At 40.4% G+C, this 24,270-nt stretch overlaps 1 protein-coding gene across 2 annotated transcripts in view; it reads right to left on the bottom strand.

The window, feature by feature from the left end:
• Nucleotides 1-24,270, bottom strand: part of hdac4 (histone deacetylase 4) — a 157,275-nt gene that overhangs the window by 26,038 nt on the left and 106,967 nt on the right. For both annotated transcript variants that reach the window (XM_042494096.1, XM_042494097.1), the window contains 11 exons: nt 23,411-23,628; nt 16,258-16,530; nt 14,083-14,269; nt 13,561-13,694; nt 12,130-12,232; nt 9,648-9,694; nt 6,506-6,613; nt 4,256-4,311; nt 3,168-3,255; nt 1,179-1,298; nt 957-1,054 (listed from right to left, as the gene is read on the bottom strand). In XM_042494096.1, coding sequence (XP_042350030.1) covers nt 957-1,054; nt 1,179-1,298; nt 3,168-3,255; nt 4,256-4,311; nt 6,506-6,613; nt 9,648-9,694; nt 12,130-12,232; nt 13,561-13,694; nt 14,083-14,269; nt 16,258-16,530; nt 23,411-23,628 — 1,432 coding nt within the window. The remainder of the gene's footprint in view (nt 1-956; nt 1,055-1,178; nt 1,299-3,167; nt 3,256-4,255; nt 4,312-6,505; nt 6,614-9,647; nt 9,695-12,129; nt 12,233-13,560; nt 13,695-14,082; nt 14,270-16,257; nt 16,531-23,410; nt 23,629-24,270) is intronic.

The raw sequence follows: 24,270 nt of genomic DNA, 5'->3' as shown, positions 1-24,270 counted from the left end.
TTGTATTCACAAGTATGAGACAAACAAGGTCACAGTGACTTTGACCTGTGACTACCGAAATTTAATCAGTTTATCGTTAAGTCCATGAGGACATTTTTGTCAAATTTGAAAAAATTTCCTAAAGGCGTTCCTGAGATATTGCATTCATGAAAATGGAACAGGCGGATGTACGGAAGGACAGACAACCTGAAAACATAATTCCTCTGGTCACGGCTATTGCTGGCGCAGAGGCATAAAAATAGTGTACCAACTTGTATTTGAGGCACAGTGCACTCTATATTATAAATAATGTCTGCAGTATGATGAATGTACTTAATATTAGGTGCTTGTCATCAGTGCACATGCACAGATGGGTAGAAAGAGCAGGATGAAGGGGGAAGAAACAATAAAAAGTGAAGACAGGGAGAGTGAGCGCACTCAGGGGTCTGGGGTGCATTAACGCTAAGGTGTGCTTCCGGGTGCTTGCGTGCGGAAAGCTGGAAGAAGACAGTGGCCTGCCGGTTTGATGTGTTTGACTCGGGCCAGATGGACACATGGTTGCAAACACTGGTTCATCTTCAAAGAGTGCTGGAACCAATCCAGATCTGCTCCTTACCAGCTATACGAATCAGAGCTGTGTATGAGACATGTTCTGTACATGTCTGCGGGGAGTCCATGGCTGTAGTGCGTCTATGTTTTGCATGTGTGAGGGTGTGCATGTGTTTGAGGTTATAAATAGCCCCAGAAAGTGGACCTAATAGAAACCAGGCCTGGCATGAGGAGGAGCTTGCCACCTACTCAACAGCTCCCAATAGATCATTTGTCAGACATACACTGCAGAGCCTCTTCTCCAAGGCACTTGCACAGCAGATAGCATCGCAAGGGAATGGAATCACTCCTTCAAATTTAAACTACAAATTTCACTATAATTCAAACTCAGATTCTCTCTAAAGTAGTGGGTGATGTCATTGTCTTACCTGAACGCAGCCAGGTACTCTGCATCGCCCATGGGAGGTTCCAGTCCTCCAGTAAACGCCATGTTCACATTGAAGCCGCAACCTGCTCCACTGCCCACCTACAAAACACACACGCACACACACACACACACACACACACACACACACACACATAACCGGGTTACTTTGTGCAACAGCTGGGCAGGTGGACTTGCAGAGAGACATGCTGGAGTTCCTTCCCACCTCGTCAGGTGCTCCGCTGCCAGGGAAGAAGTTCCCATCGTCGTAGCGATGCAGCGACAGGTAGAGAACACTGGGGTCTGCGTAGAAGGCCTGCTGGGTGCCATTACCATGGTGAACATCCTAGAAGAAATTGAAAAGGGACTGGTGAGGGCAAAATCGTGCGCAGGATTGCATGGCTTTTTTGGCAGCTTAACCTGCGTAAGTAAGGCAAAAAGAAACAAAGGTTTTAATGTTTTAAGCCCTGATTTAAACTAATTAACAGTTTCAGCAGACCTCAGGTATTCAGGGAGTTTGTTCCACAGGCAGAAAGCATTAAAAACTAAAAGCTGCTTCACCTTGCTTGGTTTTGATCCTGGGAACTCTGAACAAACCTGTCCCAGGTTACCTGAGGGGGCCAAATGCATCGTAGCGTACAAGTAAATCAGAAATGCATTTGGGTGTGAGACCACGTAGCGCTTTATATATATGAGTAACAGCATTTGAAAATCCATCCTTTGACACACAAGCTAGTGCAGCGATTCAAGGACCGGTGTAATATGCTCCATCCTCTTGGTGTTAGCAAGGACTCTGGCAGAAGCATTTTGGAGCTGCAGCTGTCTGATTTTTTACTGAGAGCTGCAAAACACTTTCACAAAGGGTGTAATGCAGCCCTAACTGGGCTGCAAAGCAAATAGCATCTTGGTGCTTCTCTGCTTATATACACATATTTCATTTATGTAAAAGGTGCAAAAACTTGGCCTCGAGTAAGTTTCATTGCATGGTAACTGGAGCACACTTATCGGTTAGCAGTGTTACAGATTCTCTCTATCATGTTAAATTCCTTGCCTGAAGTTTTGAGGAATGCTTCTACACCTCATTAGTTAGGACCTGTAGGTTGAGGTCTGAACATTTCAGGGTTTTGCCACATGGACAACTGCAATCAACCTCAAAAAAAGGAAAAATTGAACTCAGCTGCAAAACTTTCTGGATGCTGTAATATTATTGGTGCAATATCTTTTGTGAGGCGGACCTTGAGACAGGGCAGACAGTGGTTGCAAGTAATGCACAAATAATGGTGCTGTTAGTGGCCACAATCCATTCTTGGTGAACTAGCTCCAGAAATTGGAATATTCTTGGTATAATTTTCCTTCAAACCCTATGGCTCAAACAATTAACTAAACATGAAAGATAACACACGCTTTCTCATTTCCATAAGGAGGAGTTTGAGTGAGAGACAGAGACAGGGCCACCGACTCCTGCACCTGCACTAACACCAACTGAATGCCACTCTGAGACCGCAACACTGCCAGACAGTCGAGTCTGTATCTCAGCTGCAGTCTGCTGTGATGTCAAAAAGGGATGGGTCAGCAGGATTCAATAAAACACTCAACTTCAAAAGTTATTCACTGTCCTGCCAACAAGACAACATCAATTAAATGACCTCATCGTCTATATCCCAAGAATGCTTTAATACACTGATCCTAAAAATGTCCCTGCTGGCTGGAGTGGCATGACAATGAGTTTGCTAGCTGCACTAAAAGTCCCCCTGTGACAGACAGGGAGGAAATGAAAAGGACCTTCAAAGGCTTTTGGGAATGGTCATGACCAGCCAGGGACGCCACTGAGGAGCGTTGCTCTGAGACATGACAGAGGCTTTGTCATACCTTTTAAGAAATTACTTTGTCCCTTTTTTTTCCCCCAAAAGAGAGACAATGTCTGACCTAAATAGCTAATATTTAAAGCCCTTTCTTCCCTTCATAACAAGAACAGCATGCAGGTTGTGCTTGTTGTACTGTTCTAATAATGCACTTAAGTCTGAACCTGAAGGGCAAATTTATGTATTCATGGGTTTCATTGTGGATATCCTGCCTAGCCATTTCTGAAAGAAAAAAAAAAAAAAAAAAAACATACTCACAAATCTTTAACTGCAACAACAATAGCACTAAGGTGTCCATTCTTAAACAGGTGTTCATATAAGAAGCTACATATTTCTTTGAATATGTCACTTACCCAGTCCACAATGAGGATTTTACTGACATTGAGCCTCTGCTGCAGCAGCTTTGCTGCTATGGCGACTGAGTTGAAGTAACAGAAGCCCCTGAGAGTGGACAGTAACAAGACAGCGATATTAACTTTCAGAAAAACATCATATTTAAAAGCTTTAGCAAAACTGTTCTAACATACAGTCTAACAAGGTACACCTCATATTGACAACAACACAGCGAGTGTGATTACATGGACATGAATAACCCGTTTATGAAGCTAATCCTAGTTACAATCATATTCGAAATATGATGTTTACTTGACCACAGAGAAATTGGGACTAGCACATTCGGGTAGCTCATAAATTGAATGTGGTGTTTAAATGTTCAAACACATAAACCTGATCATAAACAGGTTATCAATGTCCATAGAAACACACACACTGATGTCTGCTTTACAGGAATTGAGCAGATGTTTTAAAAGAATACTTTACCACCCAAATGATCATTTGCAGATCTATTACTCACCCCATGTTTCACAGGGATTGGGAAGAAAACGATTTCTCACATGACACCACAGTGAACACAGAATACAAAAACTGACAACATTTTTGGACCGATTAAAGTTATAGGTGACTGCATTTATCTAAACTATAAACCTCATGTACAGACTCTCATAAACTCTCATTTATCCAGATGTATGTTCAGTGCTTTCCAAACATGCATTTTCCGCTAAAACGTTAAAAAGTTAAAACGTTATTCTCAGTTGCTTGGATTCTTTGTTCACCGTTGACATGCAAGAAAAACAAAGTTTCCTTCAAAATACAACATAACTTGGGGTGAGGGAATGATATGAAATGAAATGGAGTTGAAGCATTCCTTTAAAATGTGTCTTTGTATGGGGATTACAACGTGGAGTGCAAGTTGTCCAGAAGAACAAGGCTACAGTAACAAAGCTTTCAGCAGAGGTGAGGAAGAGGAAATGTAAGGAAAATGTGTGTTCTGAGGGGAAGTGAGTTTACAAGAAACAGAAAGGCGTGGAGAAATGTATGATAAAGTTGCTATGATACAAGCTAGAGCTGATCTTCGTCTAAGTCAAAGTTCTAATTTACTTACATTGGCGTGCTCTCCTCAGCGTGGTGTCCAGGTGGTCGAACTACAGCAAAACCATTCTGTCAAGAGAGACAAAAATCATTCACACACAGAAACCTTCACGCACTTAATGTACATAGGTTAACCATAATGAAGCTACTTCTGTCTGACCTTAAACCAGCTCACTGTAATTATTCTTTCTCGTAGAAAGACTGAAAGGTCAGATGAAATCAACACAAATGGATAAATAAAAATGATTTTTTTCTCATGACCTCATGACCTCATGTCTGCAAGTTGTGCTATTATATTCTTCAAAAAAATGTCCAATACCTTCATTCAAGATTTAAAACAGTTTTTCACAATCCATAAGCGTGCGCACAGACAGACACACACACACACACACACACACACACACACACACACAGACACAGATGCGTTCATCGGGTCAGTTGAGGGGAGCTTTGTTAAGGCTGGGACCTGCGGGACTCCCAGCAACTGTTTGTTAGGCTCCCACTGCTATGTTAGATAGATGTTCGGGCTGATGTAGAGCGAGGCGAGCTGGACTAATGATGTTGAGTCAGCTGCTGTGGATTAGCAGCCAGCCGGGAGTTTATTGTAGAGACAACTGCCTCAGCTGGTTTGAAGACGCTCGCTTAAAGTAGGCCGCATAGAACAGTATGCACGTAGGTGTGTGAGAGCAGAGAGTAAGGTGGATTGTTTCTCTACGCAGAGGAAAAAATAACAATGGATTAAAATAGATACGGGAAGAAATTTGGTGAGCGACAGATGGCCAGACGGATGTATGTGGAGTAGATTTATGGCATTCTGTGGAGTTCAGAGAGTTGTTGGTGCAGGTGGAATTTGGTCATTTGGCGGTGGAGGATCCTCAGAGGACCATCGGTATGTGTGTAAGTATGTGTGTGAATGTGTGTGCATGCATGAGCGTGTGCATATATATGTGTTAAGATCAGGTTAAGCTGAGGGCACGTCAATACCAGGGAACTTTAACCCTAGATGAAGCAGGTCTTCATGTTTCAGTGAAGTTTAACGTTTTTCCTGTGCGATCTACTATGTTTTCCTTTTAAGCTGTGATATTACCAATCGCAGTGTGCTATATTGAAAAAACAGGCCCTCATTTCTTCAAAGTAATCGTGCCCACATGTAGAAGAAGTACTGAAAGCAAGCGCTATAGTCAAAATGTGGCGTGCTACTGTCTCTTAAAGGAACGTCATTAGTCTGTGGTAAGTTGGTGCTAAGCTAACGCTAAGTGCGACGGCTGCTCTGCAGGTGGCTGCGGTGTAATACTAATAAAACAGGGCTGTTAGTGGCGACTGTTGGCGTTTGCTATGCCCGTGTGCCGGGCCTCCCTGCTGGGTTCAAACAGTAAGCAGCCATCGCCACAGACACAGGAAGGCTGGCTGGCTGGTGGGCGAAGCACGGCAGGGGTGGGGATGTCTGTCTGGGAGGCGTTAACGAGACTTTTGGGTGGATGGTTCTGGACGGGGGTTTCTCTTCTCTTGAGGTATGGATGGATAGTACAGTAAGCTGTACACATAACATTTGAGTAATCCTTTAAAATCTGAGCAACTTGGCCTGATTTCTTCTAAAAAAAATTGGAAGAAAGTAATGAACAACAAAAGAAGAAAATCAGCAAAAAAACAAAAGCAAAAAAGTGCAAAATTACAAGAACTATTAGTTTAAAAAAGAAAAGAAAAGTGAAATTAAAAAACAAACAAGGAAATGACCTGGAAAAAGTGTTACAAATTTTAAATATGATTGTGGTCAAATGTCGTTTTCTCAAGCTTTTTTCCTTGTTTCCTCTGATATATATTCTTTGCTTTTTAAAAATGGTTTTCGAATTTACTAATTTCTTGCAATTAGCGGAACATTTCTTACCAAATTGCTCATTGCCTTTTTTCCCCTATGTTTTTGAAAAAAATTGCACCCACTTGGTCAGTGTTCAAAGGGTTAATCTATGAACAATAGCCTTGTTCTCTCTGCGAAGACATGCAGACATCTTAAATGTGATTTGGCTGAAAAATGACAAAAACCTGACTGAAATCAAACCCTTCAAAGTCATGGATTTACTTTGTCAGGATTCATCTGACCTTTGTTTTATGTTATTAAACACATACACAGAACTACCCACAAATAAAGGCCACACAGGCATGACAAACACGTGTCATCCTTTAGTTTCCAATCCCTAAAAATAAAGCCTTGCAAACAACCATGACTTTCCTGTTTATTTGAGTCAACCAAGCAATCCAAACTAACCTTCAGCTCTCCCGATGCTACTTTGAAGACGAGCTCCACCACCGAGCCAACGGCAAGACGAGCAGCACTGGATGAATGGACCTCGTTCCAAATGGTGTCGCTGTCCACCTGCAATCACACAGTTATGTGTTGTTTATATCAAATCTTTTTAAAAAAGCAAAATATGAGTTCATTTCACTGGGGATATTTGATGGTGTGGTTTGCAGTGCTCCAGTGTGACAGTAAAACTGCGAGGACATTTGAAATCATTTAGCTTGTGTCATTTCACATAAAGTTGAAACGTCTTTGAAGGTGGCAATTTCGGGACAGCTGGAATGTTTTTACTGAAATAGAGAGAAAACAATAGAGAGAGAAACTTTGAGGCACTGACACATATTTAGAAGCTGAATCATACTGACAGAATGGACACCATTATTTCTGAACATGTATTTTTGCACACTGGAGGAGGGAAGATCCCTGTGTTTTAAAGTGTCACATTTTTGCTTTAACTTTAAGGTACATTTTGAAGTCAATGTTGATTGCACACTGTAATGGCTTAACACCATCTGGGTTTAGATTGGTTCCCTATAACCCTTGCTTTCTCTATGCAGTTCTGTCTGCCACCAAATTTGTTTGCTTCATTCTTAAGATCAGATAATGAGCTGGTAATTTACTTTGCCTCACCTGAGTGATGTCACTAGAGCTGTTGTGTTAACAAGCTGGCAATGTGGGCTTTAGTTTCAGTATTGTTTGTTGTGGCTGATATTAAGAGAAGCGTGTTTTGCCTCTCCTGAGTTATTTTCTATTTATTTATTTATTTTATAGATTGTAAATAAGATTCAGGATGATTGTATTTATAACTGCATGTGTGTGCATGTGTGCGCGTACGTTTAGCCATAAGAGGACTACTATTCAGTGGTCAAGCCTGATTAATGCTGAGGCATGCTCGGCCCTCAGCCCCAGTCACAACTGTACCACACACACAGAAACACACACACATGCATACGAGCCAAATGGACCACAATATGCGTGATTGATTGTGAGCAGGGCCGTGCTCAGGATAATATACACACCCTCCATCAGGCATGGCAGATACAGCAGGCAGATGGAGCACATGATAAACAGAGAGAGGAGAAACTGGCAGAGGAAAAGAAGAAAAGGAAGGTCTGTGTGTCGATGTGTTTGAACTGTGCACACATGTGTGGAGCCAGCCCAGGCCAGAGCTCTAGCGCAGCTTTGTGATGTAAACCTGGGGCTCTCCTACTTTGAATATGTTAACCTTAACCTGTCAGTCTCTCGCCTGCCTTTTCATCCACACTGACGGCCTTTCAGCCAGTACACTGACCCGATTTACTCCACACACCCAGTCAGTCCTTCCACCAGTCAGCATGTTAAGCGACTCAACAGCTTCTCAGCCAGCCGGTCCACTTTACTTCCCTCTCATCTACGGTGACGGCAGTGATCAAGGCTGGAGGAGGACTCCATAATAACATCCACAGGGGGAGAAAAAGCCTCTTTTTAAGCTGTGCCAAGAAAGGCTATGTCACGACATAAAACCGGCACATAAACCATAGACTAAAAAACTAAAAAGGAGGGAGTGTGGACGTATAGAGAGCGTTGTTGACGAATGACTGATGGAGCAGAATGTGAAATGGGCGAAGGTGGAGGACACTGTGTAGTAGCTGAGTCAAGGATCGAGCGAACGAGCGAAGAGCCAAGTGAGTGAGTGAATGGGAAACTGGATCATATATACAAGTCAGGTTAATGAGCACAAACAGATGCTGCTTTAAAGAGAGCATGTGGAGCCTGGGTGGTTTATTATTTCCCATGTTGATGTTAGTTTTGCCTCAAGCCAGGAGTGAGACGCAAGTTAGTCAGGAAAAAGTGAAAGGGAAGGGGTGTGTGTTTGTGTTTGTGTGTGTGTGTGTGTGTGTGTGTGTCAGAGGTAGAAAAGAGCGGGAACGTGCTGGTATGACGGAATGATGGTTCCCCACAGGCTGACAGCCTAATTTCAGCCCCCTTCCTCTGTAAATGTGTGTGTGTGTGTGTGTGTGTGTGTGTGTGTGTGTGTGTGTGTGTGTGTGTGTGTATGTGTGTGACTTGTATCTGTGTGTGTGTGTGTATGACAGGAAGACAACAATTTAGCCCCATTTGCCATTATAAAGAGCAGAACAGAGCAGCGGAGAGAGCTTGGGCTCTTCTTGTTCCCACCGCAGCAGCAGTGAGCCCCGGAGGGAGGAAAGGGAAAGAGAAAGAAAGAAAGAGAGAGAGAGAGAGAGAGAGAGAGAGAGAGAAGGTGTGGATGACATGTAAAAGAGCCAGTAAAAGGGGAATGTAGGTGGGTGGGTATTGGAGAGCTTCAACATTGTGAAAAAGTCAACAATAACAAAAACAACAACAACATGCACACACATACAGGTGTACACTGTTCTAACAGTTCCATTTAAAAAACAGCATTTCCAACTCTGACCATCCATCCAAATCATTGCCTTAGGAAACAAACATCCCTAAACACACTGCTTTGCACACAAGCAAAAACATACCCCCAACCACACCAATGCACGCGCACTCACACACACACACACACACACACACAGGGCTCGTATGCTAAAAACATCTGGTTATAATTACAAACACGGCGGAAAGGCAAGCAACAGCTTTTGTTGCCTCTGGTCCTTGAGGGGCGCTTGTGTGTGTGTGTGTGTGTGTGTGCAAGTGTGTTACCATTGTGTGTGTGTGTGTGCGTGTTTGTTTGGTGGAACAAGAACAAATGGGACTATTATTTAGGCAGGGGGCAAAGAGAAAGAGAGAGAGAGAGAGAGAGAGAGAGAGAGAGAGAGAGCGAGAGAGAGAGGGAGACTGAGAGAGTGGGCGAAGGGGAACACAGTTATTATACTACTATTTGATGATGCTGAAACTATGCTTTTTTGTTTCATTACAGAGTCAGATGGAGCGGTGCCAGCTGGGTATTGATTAGATTAGCGCAATGTTGTAAAAACCTAACAGCCTATTACAACAATTTTCCACTGAATAAACCAGCGTGACTAACACTGGCAATTTCCAAGTCCTATCAGGCACACAAATCACCAATACTTAATTACCTAAGTGAATATTTGTAAAATGAGTCAAGCAGGACTTTGAGAAGCAAAAAGAAGCGACTTACCCCTATGCCGCCGCATGGTAACCTCACAAACATGGGGCTCACTGAACCTGAGGCAGAAAGACAGAAATTGAGAATTATAAGGTGTAATAGAGAAAGAGAGAACAAAAGGTTACCAGGTGAAGAGGTAACATTCGGGACTCACGTGCACAAACGGGCGCATGACCCCTAAAAATGAGCATTTGACTTTTGACCTAATCCAACAGCAAGAGTATACAGGGGCATGCTTTAATTGGGCAAGGTGACAGAAAAAAAGCATGCCATTGCCCTGATAATTAATCCCTCTCCCTCTTCACTGGGAATGAAGATTTTAGGTCAGAAGGAGTTCTGTTTTGTCATGAAAAATGGAATCGAGTGTGCATCAGTTTTCTGACAGAGAGGGCAGTTGTATGCCTCTGCAGCAAGTCGAGTTGCAGTTTACATCCATGTCTGTCAAGACTCATATGTAGCCATGACAGCTGCCAATGCTTCGGATATGGATGTTTGCTGCAAAGAAGCTAAACGTTCAGAAACATGGATGCTTCACACACATCTTCAACCCGACAGCATTACACAAACAGTACGTTTGTCTCCAGGATTAGTGTCACTAATTCAGTATCTGATCCAATGTCTCCTCTTCTGTTCCTGAGTTATGATGTTAAGTATCAGCCAAAAAAAAAGTATTTTTGCCTAACATTTTGATGTCATGGTGAAGTTGACCTTTGACCTTTTGGGTATAAAATGTCATCATCATTTTATCCTGTTAGACATTTGCGTGACATTTTTCATCAGTACTATTCTTGAGTAATAGCCAAAAACATGTCTTTTGAGGTCACGTTGACCTTTGACCACCAAAATTTAATGAGTTCATTCTTGAGTCCAAGTGGATGTTTGTGCCAAATTCGAGGGCACTCCCTTCTCGAAATATGCTTCTCACAAGCATGAGACAGATGCAAGGTCACAGTAACCATTACCGCTGACGTACAAAGTCGACCAATTCATCATCAGTCCAAGTGGATGTTTGTGCCAACTTTGAGAAAATTCCCTCTAAGTGTTCTTGAAAAATTTCATAATGGGACAGACCATTCCACAGTGACCTTGACCTACGTTCACCAAATTCTAATCAGTTCATGGTGACTCCAAATGGATGTTTGAACCCAATTTGAAGAAATGTTGTTAAGTTAATCTTGAGATATTACGTTCATAAAAATGGGATGGACAGAAGGACAACCCAAAAACATAATGCTTCTGGCCAAAGCTATTGCCAGCTCAGAGGCATAATTACAAAACCTTTATTTTTTTAATGTCTGTTTACACTGTAAACAATGAATTCATTGCCTTTCAGTTTTAATTTGACTGCTTACCATGTTCACTGAAACACATTAAACTTATCCCTAATCCAGCGTTGAAAACTAGAGAGACTAGGGTTAAGTTTCATGAGTAAAACAGCAGACCTCTGAATCTGAATGGGCAGAGCGTGGCACTCACATTACCAAGGTTAAGGGTCTAAGAAAGTTTCAGTCAGCCACCTGCTAATTTATTAAAAATACATGTATTAAACAAGAAACTCCTAACCAGATATGTAATACAGTGGATGTAAACACTTCATTCCCTGACTAGTCGCCACATTTCTTGGTTTATAACAGTTTGCATTTTCACTTTCTGCTTCCCATTTTCATTTTTTTCTGAGTGTGTGTAAACCCGCCTGTATGCTGAACCTTACAGAGGATTATCTGGTAATTCTCCTGTGTAAGCAGTAATAATAAGGGGAATTTATGTCTCCACTGGAAGGAAAGCTAAGATGACCACTGGGGTTTGCCCCTTAGCTTTTGGCAATGCACACACACACACACACACACACACACACACACACACACACACACACACACACACACGCACACACATGCACACAGAGAGACTGCCTTGGCTACACCTGCACTTTAAGCCACAAAGGCCAGACATAAGTGACAAAGCAGCCTGTGCGACTTCTAGTTAACAAGCTTCAGCAGTCCCTCACCTTATCGTAACACCTCTAAGACTTTATGAGATCGGACCTTTTGTCAGGACACGGTTTAAGCATTAAAGCAGATTCCTTTCACAGACACTTCAGATTCATGACATTCACAAAAAAAAAAAAACAGTCTGTGATTTAGTCTGCTCAAATGGACAAACTGACTACTTAATGGTGCATGTATACAAGTTAATTGTTGTATGCACTGTGATGTCTGCTTTGAACTGCACCTGCACACTGAATTTCTGGCCCATGTGCTTGTAACCTGTGTGTAAAGTACTCTGAAACGCTCCGGTGAAACTGTTTATCTCAACACTGATTGATTTCAGTGCTAAAACTTCCACATTTTAGCAGAATAGTTAACATTGAACAGTTGGAAAACCACATGGCTGGCCGTCAGACTGCCAAGAGATCTATACTGCTACTAGATTAGCTCAAATTTGTAATAAGTGTGATTTGTTGTGCATGTATAAGTGGGTTAACTGCATCTCTTACAGTCTAGTTTCTGCCGCAGTGGGTTGGTTCCGTACAACAGGACATGGGCCTCGGAGTGGACCGTCTGTAACTCCTCCAGTGAGGCCTTCCTACCACGGATACACTGCTCACAGAGTAGTGGAGAGATAGAAGAGAGTCCACAGATAGAACCAGAGGAGACAAAGATGGACAAATGATGTATTTGGTTAAAACTCCCTGCTCACCGTCCAAACTGCCAAAGAAGATGAGGAGAGAGTCGCATTGTTTGAAGTTCAGGACACCGTGTCCTACAGTCATAAAGAAGTAGTGCAAATAGGCACAATGGTTTTCAATTAAAATGAATTATTTTTATTTATTGTCTACAAATATGAAAAGTATATGACGTATATAAAGAAATAATATATGCACAACCTAACCAGAGGGCATCACATCTAATACAATCTTGCTAACAGTTTAAAATGCAAAAAAAAACCAAACCCAATTGCTTATTTCCCTTGTGGTCCTTAATCTCTAATGTCTGCATGTGTAAATGAGCATTCACAAGGTTCATTTTAGAGCCATAACCCTAAAATGTGTTTTCTTTGGTAAAGCCAGGTATAGAGAGAAAATGGCTACACACTGCCCCCTTCTGGTCATAACTTCAGAGATAAAAATCGGCATGTGCTACACTAGTAAGCTTTGAATCTTTTAACAAAGTGTTTCATTTTAATGCTTTTTTTTCTGTCAATGTGCGACAGTTAACAACAGATGTACACAGAGAAAAAGAGTAAAAAAAAAACAGACATGTTAATAACATTACTCTTAAATCAGTGTAAAGAGGTTTAAATATTTGTAATGTGGCATGTGTATAAAACTATGGCAGCTACTTTATGTGCTAGTTTGGATAAAGGAGGAGGAGAGAATCACACCAAATTAATTTTATATACTTAACTCACCCCAGAAGAAAGGAATATTCCAATAAGATCTATTCTTCTCTTAGACAATACTGACTACCACTATTTTTCATCTCTCACCACAGTAATCTTCACTTGTCTGACATAATCAGCTCTCGAGATAACACTAGGATGTTACTGTGTGTATCATTTGTCCTGTGTACTGTATGTCGTTTCTTTTTCTTGCCTTCTTATAAAACTTTGTATTGTCATGGCATTTTGCTGTGTATTTGTTTTAACCTGCTGAGGGACTGCAGATGTGAATAAACTCCTAACTTCAATCTGCAGATGTGAATAAAGTCCTAACTTCAATCTGGTATGCTGCATCAAATGGTAACATGTTTTAAACTGTACATGGTCCGGATAAGATAAAAATAGAAATAATAAATGAAATGAAATGAAATGAAATGAAATGAAATGAAATGAAATGAAATAAAATGAAATAAAATAAAATAAAATAAAATAAAAAATAAAATACATTAGACCATATCTCTGTGGTCAAGTGTAACTCTGGTATTACCTCACAGTGCGCCCTGAGGCCTGTTTCCTGTAGTCGGGACCAGATGCTCTGGATTCGGCCAGCGTGCTCTGGGTGACTGGTAGTGTTGCCGCACATGCACTGATGCTTCTGCATCAAAGAGTCGTACACCAGACCTGAAAAATACAAACAAACAGAGTAATTGTATATCCCTAACAACAAGGGCAGTAACAGTTGTCACAACAACAGTGACTCCTATAATGATGTGAGTCTCTATCACACCTGCTTTATCATAAACAAAAGGTCCAGAGGGATGAGATGATCTGTACAGTAAATTACTATTGTAGAATTGTCAGACTATGTAGCATATACACCACCACTGAATGTTGCTTCCCTCTAACCTGTAATCAGCAGCATTACTGTGTGTTTCTAGATTGCTGTTTGCCACTCTACTTTATGATATATCTCCGAGTAAGAGCAGCACACACACCAACAAAGAGCAGGACTTCTGCTGCAGTGAGTGTGTTTAAGACCCATATTAATAACTCTTCTCTTTCAGCAGACCTGTAGTAAATCGTGGCTTAGTTGGCGGCTCCTGTACCACCATGGGGAAGGAGGCGGATGCTGGAGATGACTGAGCTCTGGAGAGGGGGCGGTGTGCGGCAAAGCTGACTGATAACCCGGCTGCTTCCATGGAGGCTTGGTAGTTCCTCAACTGGTGGATCCGCTGCTGCTCTAACAGCAAAGCCTGCTGCTCACACACACACACACAAACACACAGAGCGACATGTACTACATGACTGCAATGTCTTTCTACTGCCAGAAGATGGCACTAGACACTTGCTGCTGTAATCCACAATATTGTCCTCATAAGAGTTTCTATTACAATGACATACATGTTTTAGGTTCAGTACAATGTTCACATGATAACACCACACAAATATGGTAGCAATTCAAGGAAATCAGTCAAATATTTAAATAAAAGGTCATTAACCTTAAGGTCACACACTACTTTTCACATGAGCAAGACTTTACTTAACCCTTTAAACCTTGATCAACATCAGTTTTCTTGTGCTGTCTTCAGACACCTCTCACAAGCACAAGCAATCAGCAACTTGGCATAAAAAAGGTAATACAACTACCTGAAAATTAGCTTTAAAAAAATGTCCTGAAAATAATATTTATGATCATTACAATTATTTATTAAAATCAATTAACAGAAAAAAATTAGACTATATATTCATTATTATTATTTCCTTTAAAATGCTGTATTTTATTCTAGTACCCTTTTTCAGATGGTTTCCTGTTTTTTCTCCTTCTTTTTCTTCTTTTTTGTGCTGATTTCCCCTTTTTGTTATTGTACTTTTTACAAATATCTTGCCAATATTTGCATCATTTCTTGTTAACTTGCTCATTGCCTTCTTTCCATGTTTTTGAAAGAAATCAGGCCAATTTGCACAGGTTTCAAAGGGTTAAAAAAGCTACCTCTGTACATGGATAATGGACACTATAAAAATAAAACCACTTTATTCTCAACTTGATTGCACATAATGGTCATTGTCTTCATGTGATTATTATAGAGAGCAGTCAAGAACAGTCATCTAATAACAGACAAATAATGAGTTGTCAAACGGCCTTCAAAACAGCAGAGTGAGATTTTTGGAATATAATGGCATTCATAATTTTATCTGAAAGTGTCTTATGTTTGCACTTAGAATCTTTAACTCATGTATCTGTGTATACCTGAGTTGAACAGCTGATCTTTCCACTCAAAAGAATCTCGCCAAGCAGTCCTCTTGTTCAATTCTGATGGGCGTGTCTGCTTACATCGGGCGCCATGGCGACAGAGAGAGGAGTGCCTGATTGAATTTGGCTGAGCGGACAGCGGGGATGGGCTAGACAGACGAGGACATGGTGTCCTGACTGTGTATGGGTGTGTGTGTGTGTGTGTGTGTGTGCCATACAGAGATTGGTCATTTATACATCCATGGCCAAGTGATGCAGAATTAAAGACTGTGTGAGGGTTTTTGTGTGGGTGAACAGAATTTTGAATGCTTTTGATTGTCAATGTTGAGTCGTGCTAGGGACCAGCGTGGAGGAGGTACACATGCCCTGAGCCATTCATAAAATTAAAAAAAAACCCCAAAAAAAAACACTATTCTTCATTAGTGAAAAAAGTGTAGCGTAAGTACATTCTGCATGACTCAAAACTTAAAATATGCTGAAGAGTGGGCCGGAAAGACAGGAGGAAAGGCAGATCGAATGTGGAGTGTAATGTTTCAGTCAGTCACTACTGGCTCCATCTGTCACTGCTGTTGGATCATTTATTTTTCCCTGAAAAAAATCACTACAACGCTGAGGCAACCAGTGAAAAAGATTCCTCCATAATATCTAGTTATAGTCACTTTGAACTTGACTGCATATACTTGATGAGATAATGTTATTTGAGATGGATTTGGAAGCCAACTTGGAATGCATGCAAGAATGAAATTTGCAAGCAGATCACTTTCATCATCCTTTTTTTTTTTTTACTCTGGAATATCTGAAAAGCAGATTGAACTGCTGCATTTTAACTGACTCTAATTTCACGCTCAGTCAGTCTCCTATTCCCATCATTCACTCTTTTATCTCCCTGTGCTCCTTCTCTTTTCTTTTATCTGGGTAACATTTTTTGCTCTTTCTGCTTTTCTCCCCACCTGCACCCAGCCTAGGCGTCCCTCCACAACCCCGCGTCCTCACCTGTCGGAACAGGAAGTCCTGCTCGACCTGCCTCTCCCTCTTCTCCCTCTCCTCTTGCTCTTGGGGGTCTGGGGGCTCCTGCTTGATTACAAGCCCTCTCAGAGGCCCCGTCTCCTGTGCAGATGGAGAGGAGGAGGAGGAGGATGAAAGAGAGAGCCCCTGGTGCTCCCTGAGTTCTTCTTCCGTCTCCTCTGGGTGACTCTGGTGCTGCCTGGCTGGCCCCGAGGCACCGGAGCCTGCAGCCGAGACCTGATCGCCGGGCTTGGACATCATCTAGAAGATGGAAAAAGAGATTGAGGTGAGAGGTTTTACAAAGCATTGCTATGATTGGAGGTATGATTACTGCAATATAATTATCATCTTGCTATTATATGACTGCGGGCACCCGTTAAGTCTGCAGATACAGTTTGCATCCATGTCTGAGAAAACATGGATTTTACACACATCTTCCCCCTGGCAGCACAGAAGATCTATACAATCAACACAGTTTCAAGGTGGACGCCTAAGATTAGTGTCACCAATTGAGTATCTGATGAAATACACAATAAGTGAAAAAAGAAAAGACAAGTGTTTTAGAAGAACATAATGAAGTGAAAGTGAAGTTGACCTTTGACTTTTTGGATATAAAATGCCATCACTTCATCAATTTATCTTTTAGACATCTCGCCAAAAACATGTTTTGTGAGGTCAGAGTGACATTGCCCTTTTGTCCACCACATTCCAATCCGTTCATTGTTGAGTCAAAGTGGACGTTTGTGCCAAAATTGAGGAAATTCCATAGAGGCCTTCTTGAGACATTGTGTTCACAAGAATGGGATGCCCAGACAGACGGATAGACAGACAAGCTGGAAACATAATGTCTCCATCCACAGCTATCACCAGCACGGAGGCATAACAAAATCATGGAACACTTTTGGACATAGATTGCCCATCAAATTGGTGTGGGAGACAGGGGTGATAGCAAGCTTAAACAAGAGCCAGTGACATGGCAAAATTAAGGAAACCAATATATAACATGAAAATATCAGACACTATCTGGAGGGCTGGAATAGGGGCAATGGCTTTTTAACAGGGTTTTTTCCTTAAGTCTAAATTCTTGCTTGTGTTGTACGTCGCTTTGGATAAAAGCGTCTGCTAAATGAAATTGTAGAATTGTAGAACAAGCTATTAAACACTAAAATGAGGGGCGAGGGGTTATTTGAAAATTATCAAAAAAGTAGTGAAAAATGTTATGTAAAATGTGACAAGTAATTATCTATTTAAAACCACAATTCAAAATTATGTTACAGAAAAATATGTATACATACTTTCAGCACTTTTTCTTTTCTCTGTAATTTTTTTTTTTTTTTTTTTTTTTTACCAATTTCTTGATGGTTTTTGGGCCATGCCTTTTTAAGATTCCCTCTCCATTTTTTTTTTAAAGAAATCTAACTAATTTGCTGAAGTTTCAAAAGACCAGACAAACTAATGATCAAGGTTTTAGCAGCAAAAATTACAAATAATAAAGCCAGAATTCATCAGGACAAATACAGAACTGTAGCTTCCACAACATGAGAAAAGAGTGTAGGGCAGGACTTGACTTATTAACTGCGCCAATTTAAGATTTGCTATGATGAAGATGTTTTTCATTCCAAAAATAGCTGAGTGATCACTTGGAGCATAAAACAACAATGTAAAAGACCTCAAGGTTAACCAAACAACAACTAACATTAGCCGGGCACTTGTACTTTTTGTTCACATGGAGATAAACCCCAGCCGCACTCTGGACTTTGATATGTTATTTATTTATTTTAAGATCCCCATGGCTATATTTGAAATCCATAAAGAGGTAGAAAACTTTGTCTGGGCCTGCATGAGAGGAGAAAACTACGGACACGAAGGGGAAAGAGAGGAAGAATTGTAGAGGGGCGATTGTAGGAATCTTGTTGTGGCAGCTGTCCCCGTCCCTGTCGTCAAAGACCTCAACCTTGATGTGTAGGTCATGATTGGGGCGATCCGCTGTTTGTGCATGGAACACATACACACAGACACAAAGAGAGAGAGACACACACACACTTGGCTGGCATATTGCCCAGGGAACAGTCCATTGACGTCAGAGAGCAGGCTCTTGCCTCATCCCAGTCCCTCTTCTCCAAACAAACTCAAAACACTCATCCACTCCCGCTGCACTGATTCTCTCGCTCGTCCTCTATCTCTCTTTTGTTTTGCTCTCCTTCTCTCCTTCCAGCCCTCCTTTTAAACAGAGGAAATAGTTGCTGGGATATAAACCATGAGGGGGGCAGACACTAAATAAGCCTGTTGAATCCGAGGGAAGACAGAGAGAGCAGGAGGTGGAGACGGCAGAGGTGATTGTGTACACAAACACTTGACACTAGTTGACTCTTGTCATTATCTGTCTGTCGTTCTCACACACTTTCACAACTATATTATGTAAGTGACACCGACAGTATTGCCTTAGCTGCAGCAGGTAATTAATGGTAAGCGGCTGGCTTGGGCTGGAGCCGTTTCAAGATTCTTTCATTCCTTTCTTTGCTGCCAACATGTCCGACTGTTAAAGCCAAAATTGAAGTTAGCAGGAAGGGCTTCTTTTCACTGCTGACTAACTGAAAAAAAAAATATGAAAAAGGAAAGGGTGATTCATGTTTTTACAAAGTGGTGGATGTCCAGTGGTGAACAGGGTGAATCACTACTAAACATATCATGCAACTGGGACATGCTGAACTTGTACAAGGCTGCAAAGAGTTTGGAAATATCTGGTTAATTAATGAAAAACGCCAAGGTAAATCAAACTCGTGAAACGGAGGAGTTTTTGCACAATTTGTGTTAGGTCTTGTGTCATGTTTTGGTTAAAAGTATGCTCTTTTAAGTAAATTTTAATCATGCACTGCATTCAGTGGCACATCCCTTAATCACATGTACAGATCCTCTATCAGCATCACATTAAACAGGAAATCACTAAAATTACAACCCTCTGTGTGCACAGTGCATAGAGTGTTAAAGGAGTGAGTCCTGAAGTTAGTTAACCAGCAAATTGTAGCCTGAAGTACACAGTTTGTGACTGAACACTTAATGGTAGTGTTTGGCTAGCTAGCTGTTAGCAAGTAGCTTGTTTGAGCAGGCTAATTAAGGAGTTTACTTAATCTTTTGCCATTCATACTTTATTGTGAAATATTTCTTTTATAAATTAGTTATTGGTTTTAAAAAGTTTGCAAACAACTCACATAGTCAGCTCAAATTTTCTCAAGGACCTTTTCCCATTAAATTTAACTTGCTAGCCAAATAACCACATAGCACATTACACAATATTGAAATGATTAATGGATTGATTTGGCAAATGAATGGATTATGTCCATTTATTACAAGGTAAATGCATATGAAATGTTAAATACAACCTGAGCAAAAAATTCCAGTATTCCCATTTAATTACAGTTATAGAAAGTTTCCACCTTTAATATCCAAATAATTTTGCAACCCTACTCGCACATATCCTAAGCATCAGATTTAATGGCAGCCATGTTGGTCCTTATCTCTATAATAAAAACAGGTATTAAAGTCATGCAGAGACATGCTGCTGTGTGGAGTGCTTTACTTCCTCGTGTTAAATGGAAAGTGTTGTTTTTCAGACTTTATTATGCAGCAATTAATGGTATTTCTTTGGGGTAATTCTACACTTTCCATTGTGCTATACTGTTTGAGAGGCAGTAAAAACACGTAACAAAGTCAATGACTAGCTGGAGACATATTATTTCTTTACATTCAATTTTGTCAGAATGGGGCTACTGGGTATACAGTTCAATGACTGTGGATCTGTACAATCATATGAGAAACACAATGTAGCCTACTCTAAAAAATGAAAACAGATTACATCAGCCAGAGTGGCCATGTGTTGCAGAGCTGGATTTTTGCTACAGTGGGGAAAAAGTGACAAGTATTTGAGATGGCTGCATTGTTTTGCAGCTGTTGGTGATTTAACTGTTAGTGCGCCCGTAAATAGCAGAATTAATTTGAGTTGGTGATGGTGCCAAAATTTTGACTGTGCATCATCTGTGCACAACTCACTAGATCAAGTTTATTCTTGCTTAATCACAGATAACTGCTTTTAATAAAGGAACACAAAGGTTTGGATCAATGTTGGCAAACCACTGAGTGGAACAGGTTACTCTGCCAAACTTATCTCAGACAGAATCTCATGGCAAGCTGTTTTATAGATGCACACTTATGAGCTTTAATCTGTTGCATCAGCTCTGGCTCACTAAAAGAGACATATTTCAGGTGAGTAACCAGCATCACTTTGGAAAAGGGGAGAACAGTTTGGTTGGTACACAGCTATTTTCTGGCCCTTTGAAGGTCACAGAAACAATAAATCAACATAAAAAGACTATCTTTCTTCACCTGTACTCACTAACTATCTTAAAACATCTGAAAGTCTGTAACAATGCAGTGAGGGTGACATTTCAGTTTCATAGTGCCAAAGGTTAAAAAAAAAAGTGGTCTGCCAATAAAACCTAGCCTATTATAAAACTGTGTTAGCTGAAGATATGGTTAATAGACAAAAGAGTCAGCTACATTTTCATATAAAGAGATGGGTTTATGATTTGATCACAAAATTTGGTTCAAATGTGATTCTGTTTGTACACTGACTTTAAGTGTGCAACCAACTGTAAAATTAACAGTTGTAACTTTAACTAATAAAGTACTTTGAAAGATTAAAAACACTATTTATATTGTCATTTTTTTGTCATTTTAGATTGGTGAGTGGCAAAAGAAATTTGACATTCTTACTGATAAACTGATTTAAAATGTTGCTTGGTTTTGAAAATGGGCAGAAACACCTATTAAACGCTCATATTTTATTCTTTTTGTTTGAATTAAAGGTTCAAATGTTTTGTTTTTTTTATCGGCAGCTTTATTTTTTTGTAACTATAGCATTTAAACATTGTGCCAACACAATTCCGTGTCCTGATTTCATATAAGATATATATGATATCACCTAATGTTAAAACATTTTAATACATTACAACATATTTACTTATTGCTGAGACCTCAACCTTTTATTTGCTGCTGGTTGAAATATTCTCCCATAAATTATTCCAGAAACATGGCAGAGAATAAACAGTATGAAATGTGCCATTCCCGGTCCCCCCATGAACTTCATGTTTTAAACGACAGGTTACAATGCAGTAAAACAGGGCTGATCATTTAAGCTTATTGACCTTTTCAAGCTATGCAGAAAGTCATCCAGCCCCAGTTAGCTGAATAACCACCATCCTCACTGTCTCTACACAACAACAACTTCTGCTTGTCACTGAAGTGAACAACTGAACTCTTACAACTTTTATAAAGCTGTCTGGGTGCTTTTAAATTAAAGAGTTGACAGAGTGGAAAATAGCGATAATTCAAACCTGTGCGTCAAGATAAATACTTCAAGTCTGCCTAAATGCAGTGAAATTGCACGAAAAGGTTTATGTTAGAGATAAGGTACACTGTGAACAGGTTGCCAGCATATCACAGAGCATTTACTGTACAGACAAACATACAGTACTCACACCTAAAGGCAATCTGGATGGAAACCAGAAGAGGAACACACAAGCTGTACACAGAGAGGTCTCTGCTGGCTGGCAGGTCCAAACCTCAGAGCTGCTTCCTGTGAGGCAAATGGGCTACCCACCAAGCCACAATGCCAGGTAGCTCTTTTATCTTTTTTTTTTTTTTTAATTCAATTTAACATAAAATATGAACACACTCAAAAGCAGGCAGGAAGCCATCACTATTTGTTTAAAGATCTGAGCATTAGTTAAAGTAGATCTATGCTGTGCACTGACGCATTAACTTATTATTATCCAACTGGAATACTTGCTGTATATGTCTTATGGATCTACATTAGGAGGATTAGTGGAATTGGTACGCTGGATTAGTTAAGAAATCACGTTTCACACATGCACAATGAATTAAAAGCATGAGGACAGAACATTCCCACAGTTATTAGGAGTAACATTTTATGATTGCTCAAATCTTCCTAAATGTTAGTTAATTCAATCATGTAGTTCATTTAATGTTTATTTGAAAGGAACACAGCATACTAATGAAATTCGGTATAAAATACAAATGTAAATATGCTGGAGTTAGCAGCACTGCTAATTTATATCAGTAGTCCCTAGGCAAGTAACAGACAACAGAAATATCAAGAAAGAAAGAAAAAGAAAATTATTATCATTATTATTAAAAAAAACAACCAAACCAAAATATTTTTTTAATGAAAAAAATCATGAGGGCTAAATCACAGGGTTTTTTTGGTTTTGTTTTGTTTTCATATATGCATTGCAATCTTATTTATTACACTTCTCATTTTAAGTTGTCTAGCAAAGAGCAATCACACAAATTAACATTACATGAAAATAACCTTGTTTTACACCTAAGCTTGACTTAATTAGCAGAAGTCACAACAGCCTGGCGTTGTGAAGAAGAGGGAGTCACCAACAACTCAACAACCAAACATAATGGGGCTTAATCCTACAGGAGTTTCTGCATGCACACACACACACACACACGGATGCATACACAAACACAAACAACCATCTCCCTTTTAACAACAACCTTATAATGCTGCATATCCCCTCATTACCTTGCACGCACGCACACGCACACACACACACACGCAAAAATAATGCACTGAGCCACATTTCCTGTGCAACCGTATATGGAGGCAGCTTCCTCTAGAGCACAGTTGCCAGGGTGACAGGGAGAAGTAAGGATACACGAACAGAGACAGGAAAGACTTGCAAGAAGACTTGCTGATTGCAAGCTGATTCATCCTGCTCTTTGGAGCAAAGACAGGATTCACAGACATTAACCAAATCAGTGCTGTGTAGATGGACAAATACTCCTACACACACACGCACGCACGCACATACACACTTGTACACACATACTGTATGCATGTACATATAGCGGCTGCTCTAGCACACATGCAGTTAAAAAAGTACTTAAGCATTAACACATTCACAAAAGGTCGACCATGAGACATACGGAGTGCTTTGTGTAGCTTCATCCTACCTCGATAAGCATTCAAGACTACAGGAAGCAAAGGCCAAAATGTTTGGAATGTGAATAAGTCTTCTGACAATAAATCAGTACACAAAAAAGAATCCATTACCTTGTTGATGATGTGCTGCTGCTGCTGCTGTTGGAACTGCTGTTTGTGTTTCTCCAGGAACTGCTGGTGCTGTTGCTGGACGACCAGCTGCTGCAGAGCCTGGGCCTGTCCACACTGCTGCTGAGGCAGAGGGGCCGACTGGGTTCTTCCAAGGGGACGGTGGCCACGTGCAAGTTTAGAGACAGAGGGCGATGGTAGTGGGAGGCCGGCCAGACCAACTGTGGAAAACGGAATGGTCAGAGAACAGTTGACATTCTATATTAAGCTTAATCCTGTCGTTAAATCATTGTTTCTATTGCTTTTGTGCATTTATACATTTGCCAGTGTAACTGCTGAGATACAAACTGGGATGACTGGAGACTTTACAAGCAGGTACAGAGGGGCACTGTCACATAATCAAGTGGAACTTCTAACCAAAAATATCAGTTGTACATTTTACATGCAATTCAGAGTTATGGCTTATGGCTTCATTTTTATCACTTAAACCTCATTTTCAACAGAGGATTATACTGGACAGTTTGGATACATTTATCTTAGCTTTTACTTTCAAGTAACAATAACTGCTCCTCGTAAAAAAAATTAATTAATTAAAAAAATAAAATAAAAAAAAATGTCTGATGCATCATGATTGTGATGTCATGTAGACTGTTATGTATATCTGTGTTTGTATGCCCTGAAATCACTGCAATTTAAGCTGTTGAGTGAAATGTTATCACTGCAAAGAGGACTGTAGAAATGACAAAAATGAGCTCCCAGTCATAAAACTAAAATCACTGCCTCGTGGTAACTTTACCATTTTATCCTACAAAACATTTGTGTGAAATTTTTGTCATAATCAGCATATGGATTCTTAAGTTAGG

This window comes from Plectropomus leopardus, chromosome 10 (genome assembly GCF_008729295.1).
Source record: "Plectropomus leopardus isolate mb chromosome 10, YSFRI_Pleo_2.0, whole genome shotgun sequence".
Taxonomy (NCBI): Eukaryota; Metazoa; Chordata; class Actinopteri; order Perciformes; family Serranidae; genus Plectropomus; species Plectropomus leopardus.
This window is presented reverse-complemented; position numbering and strand designations above follow the sequence as displayed.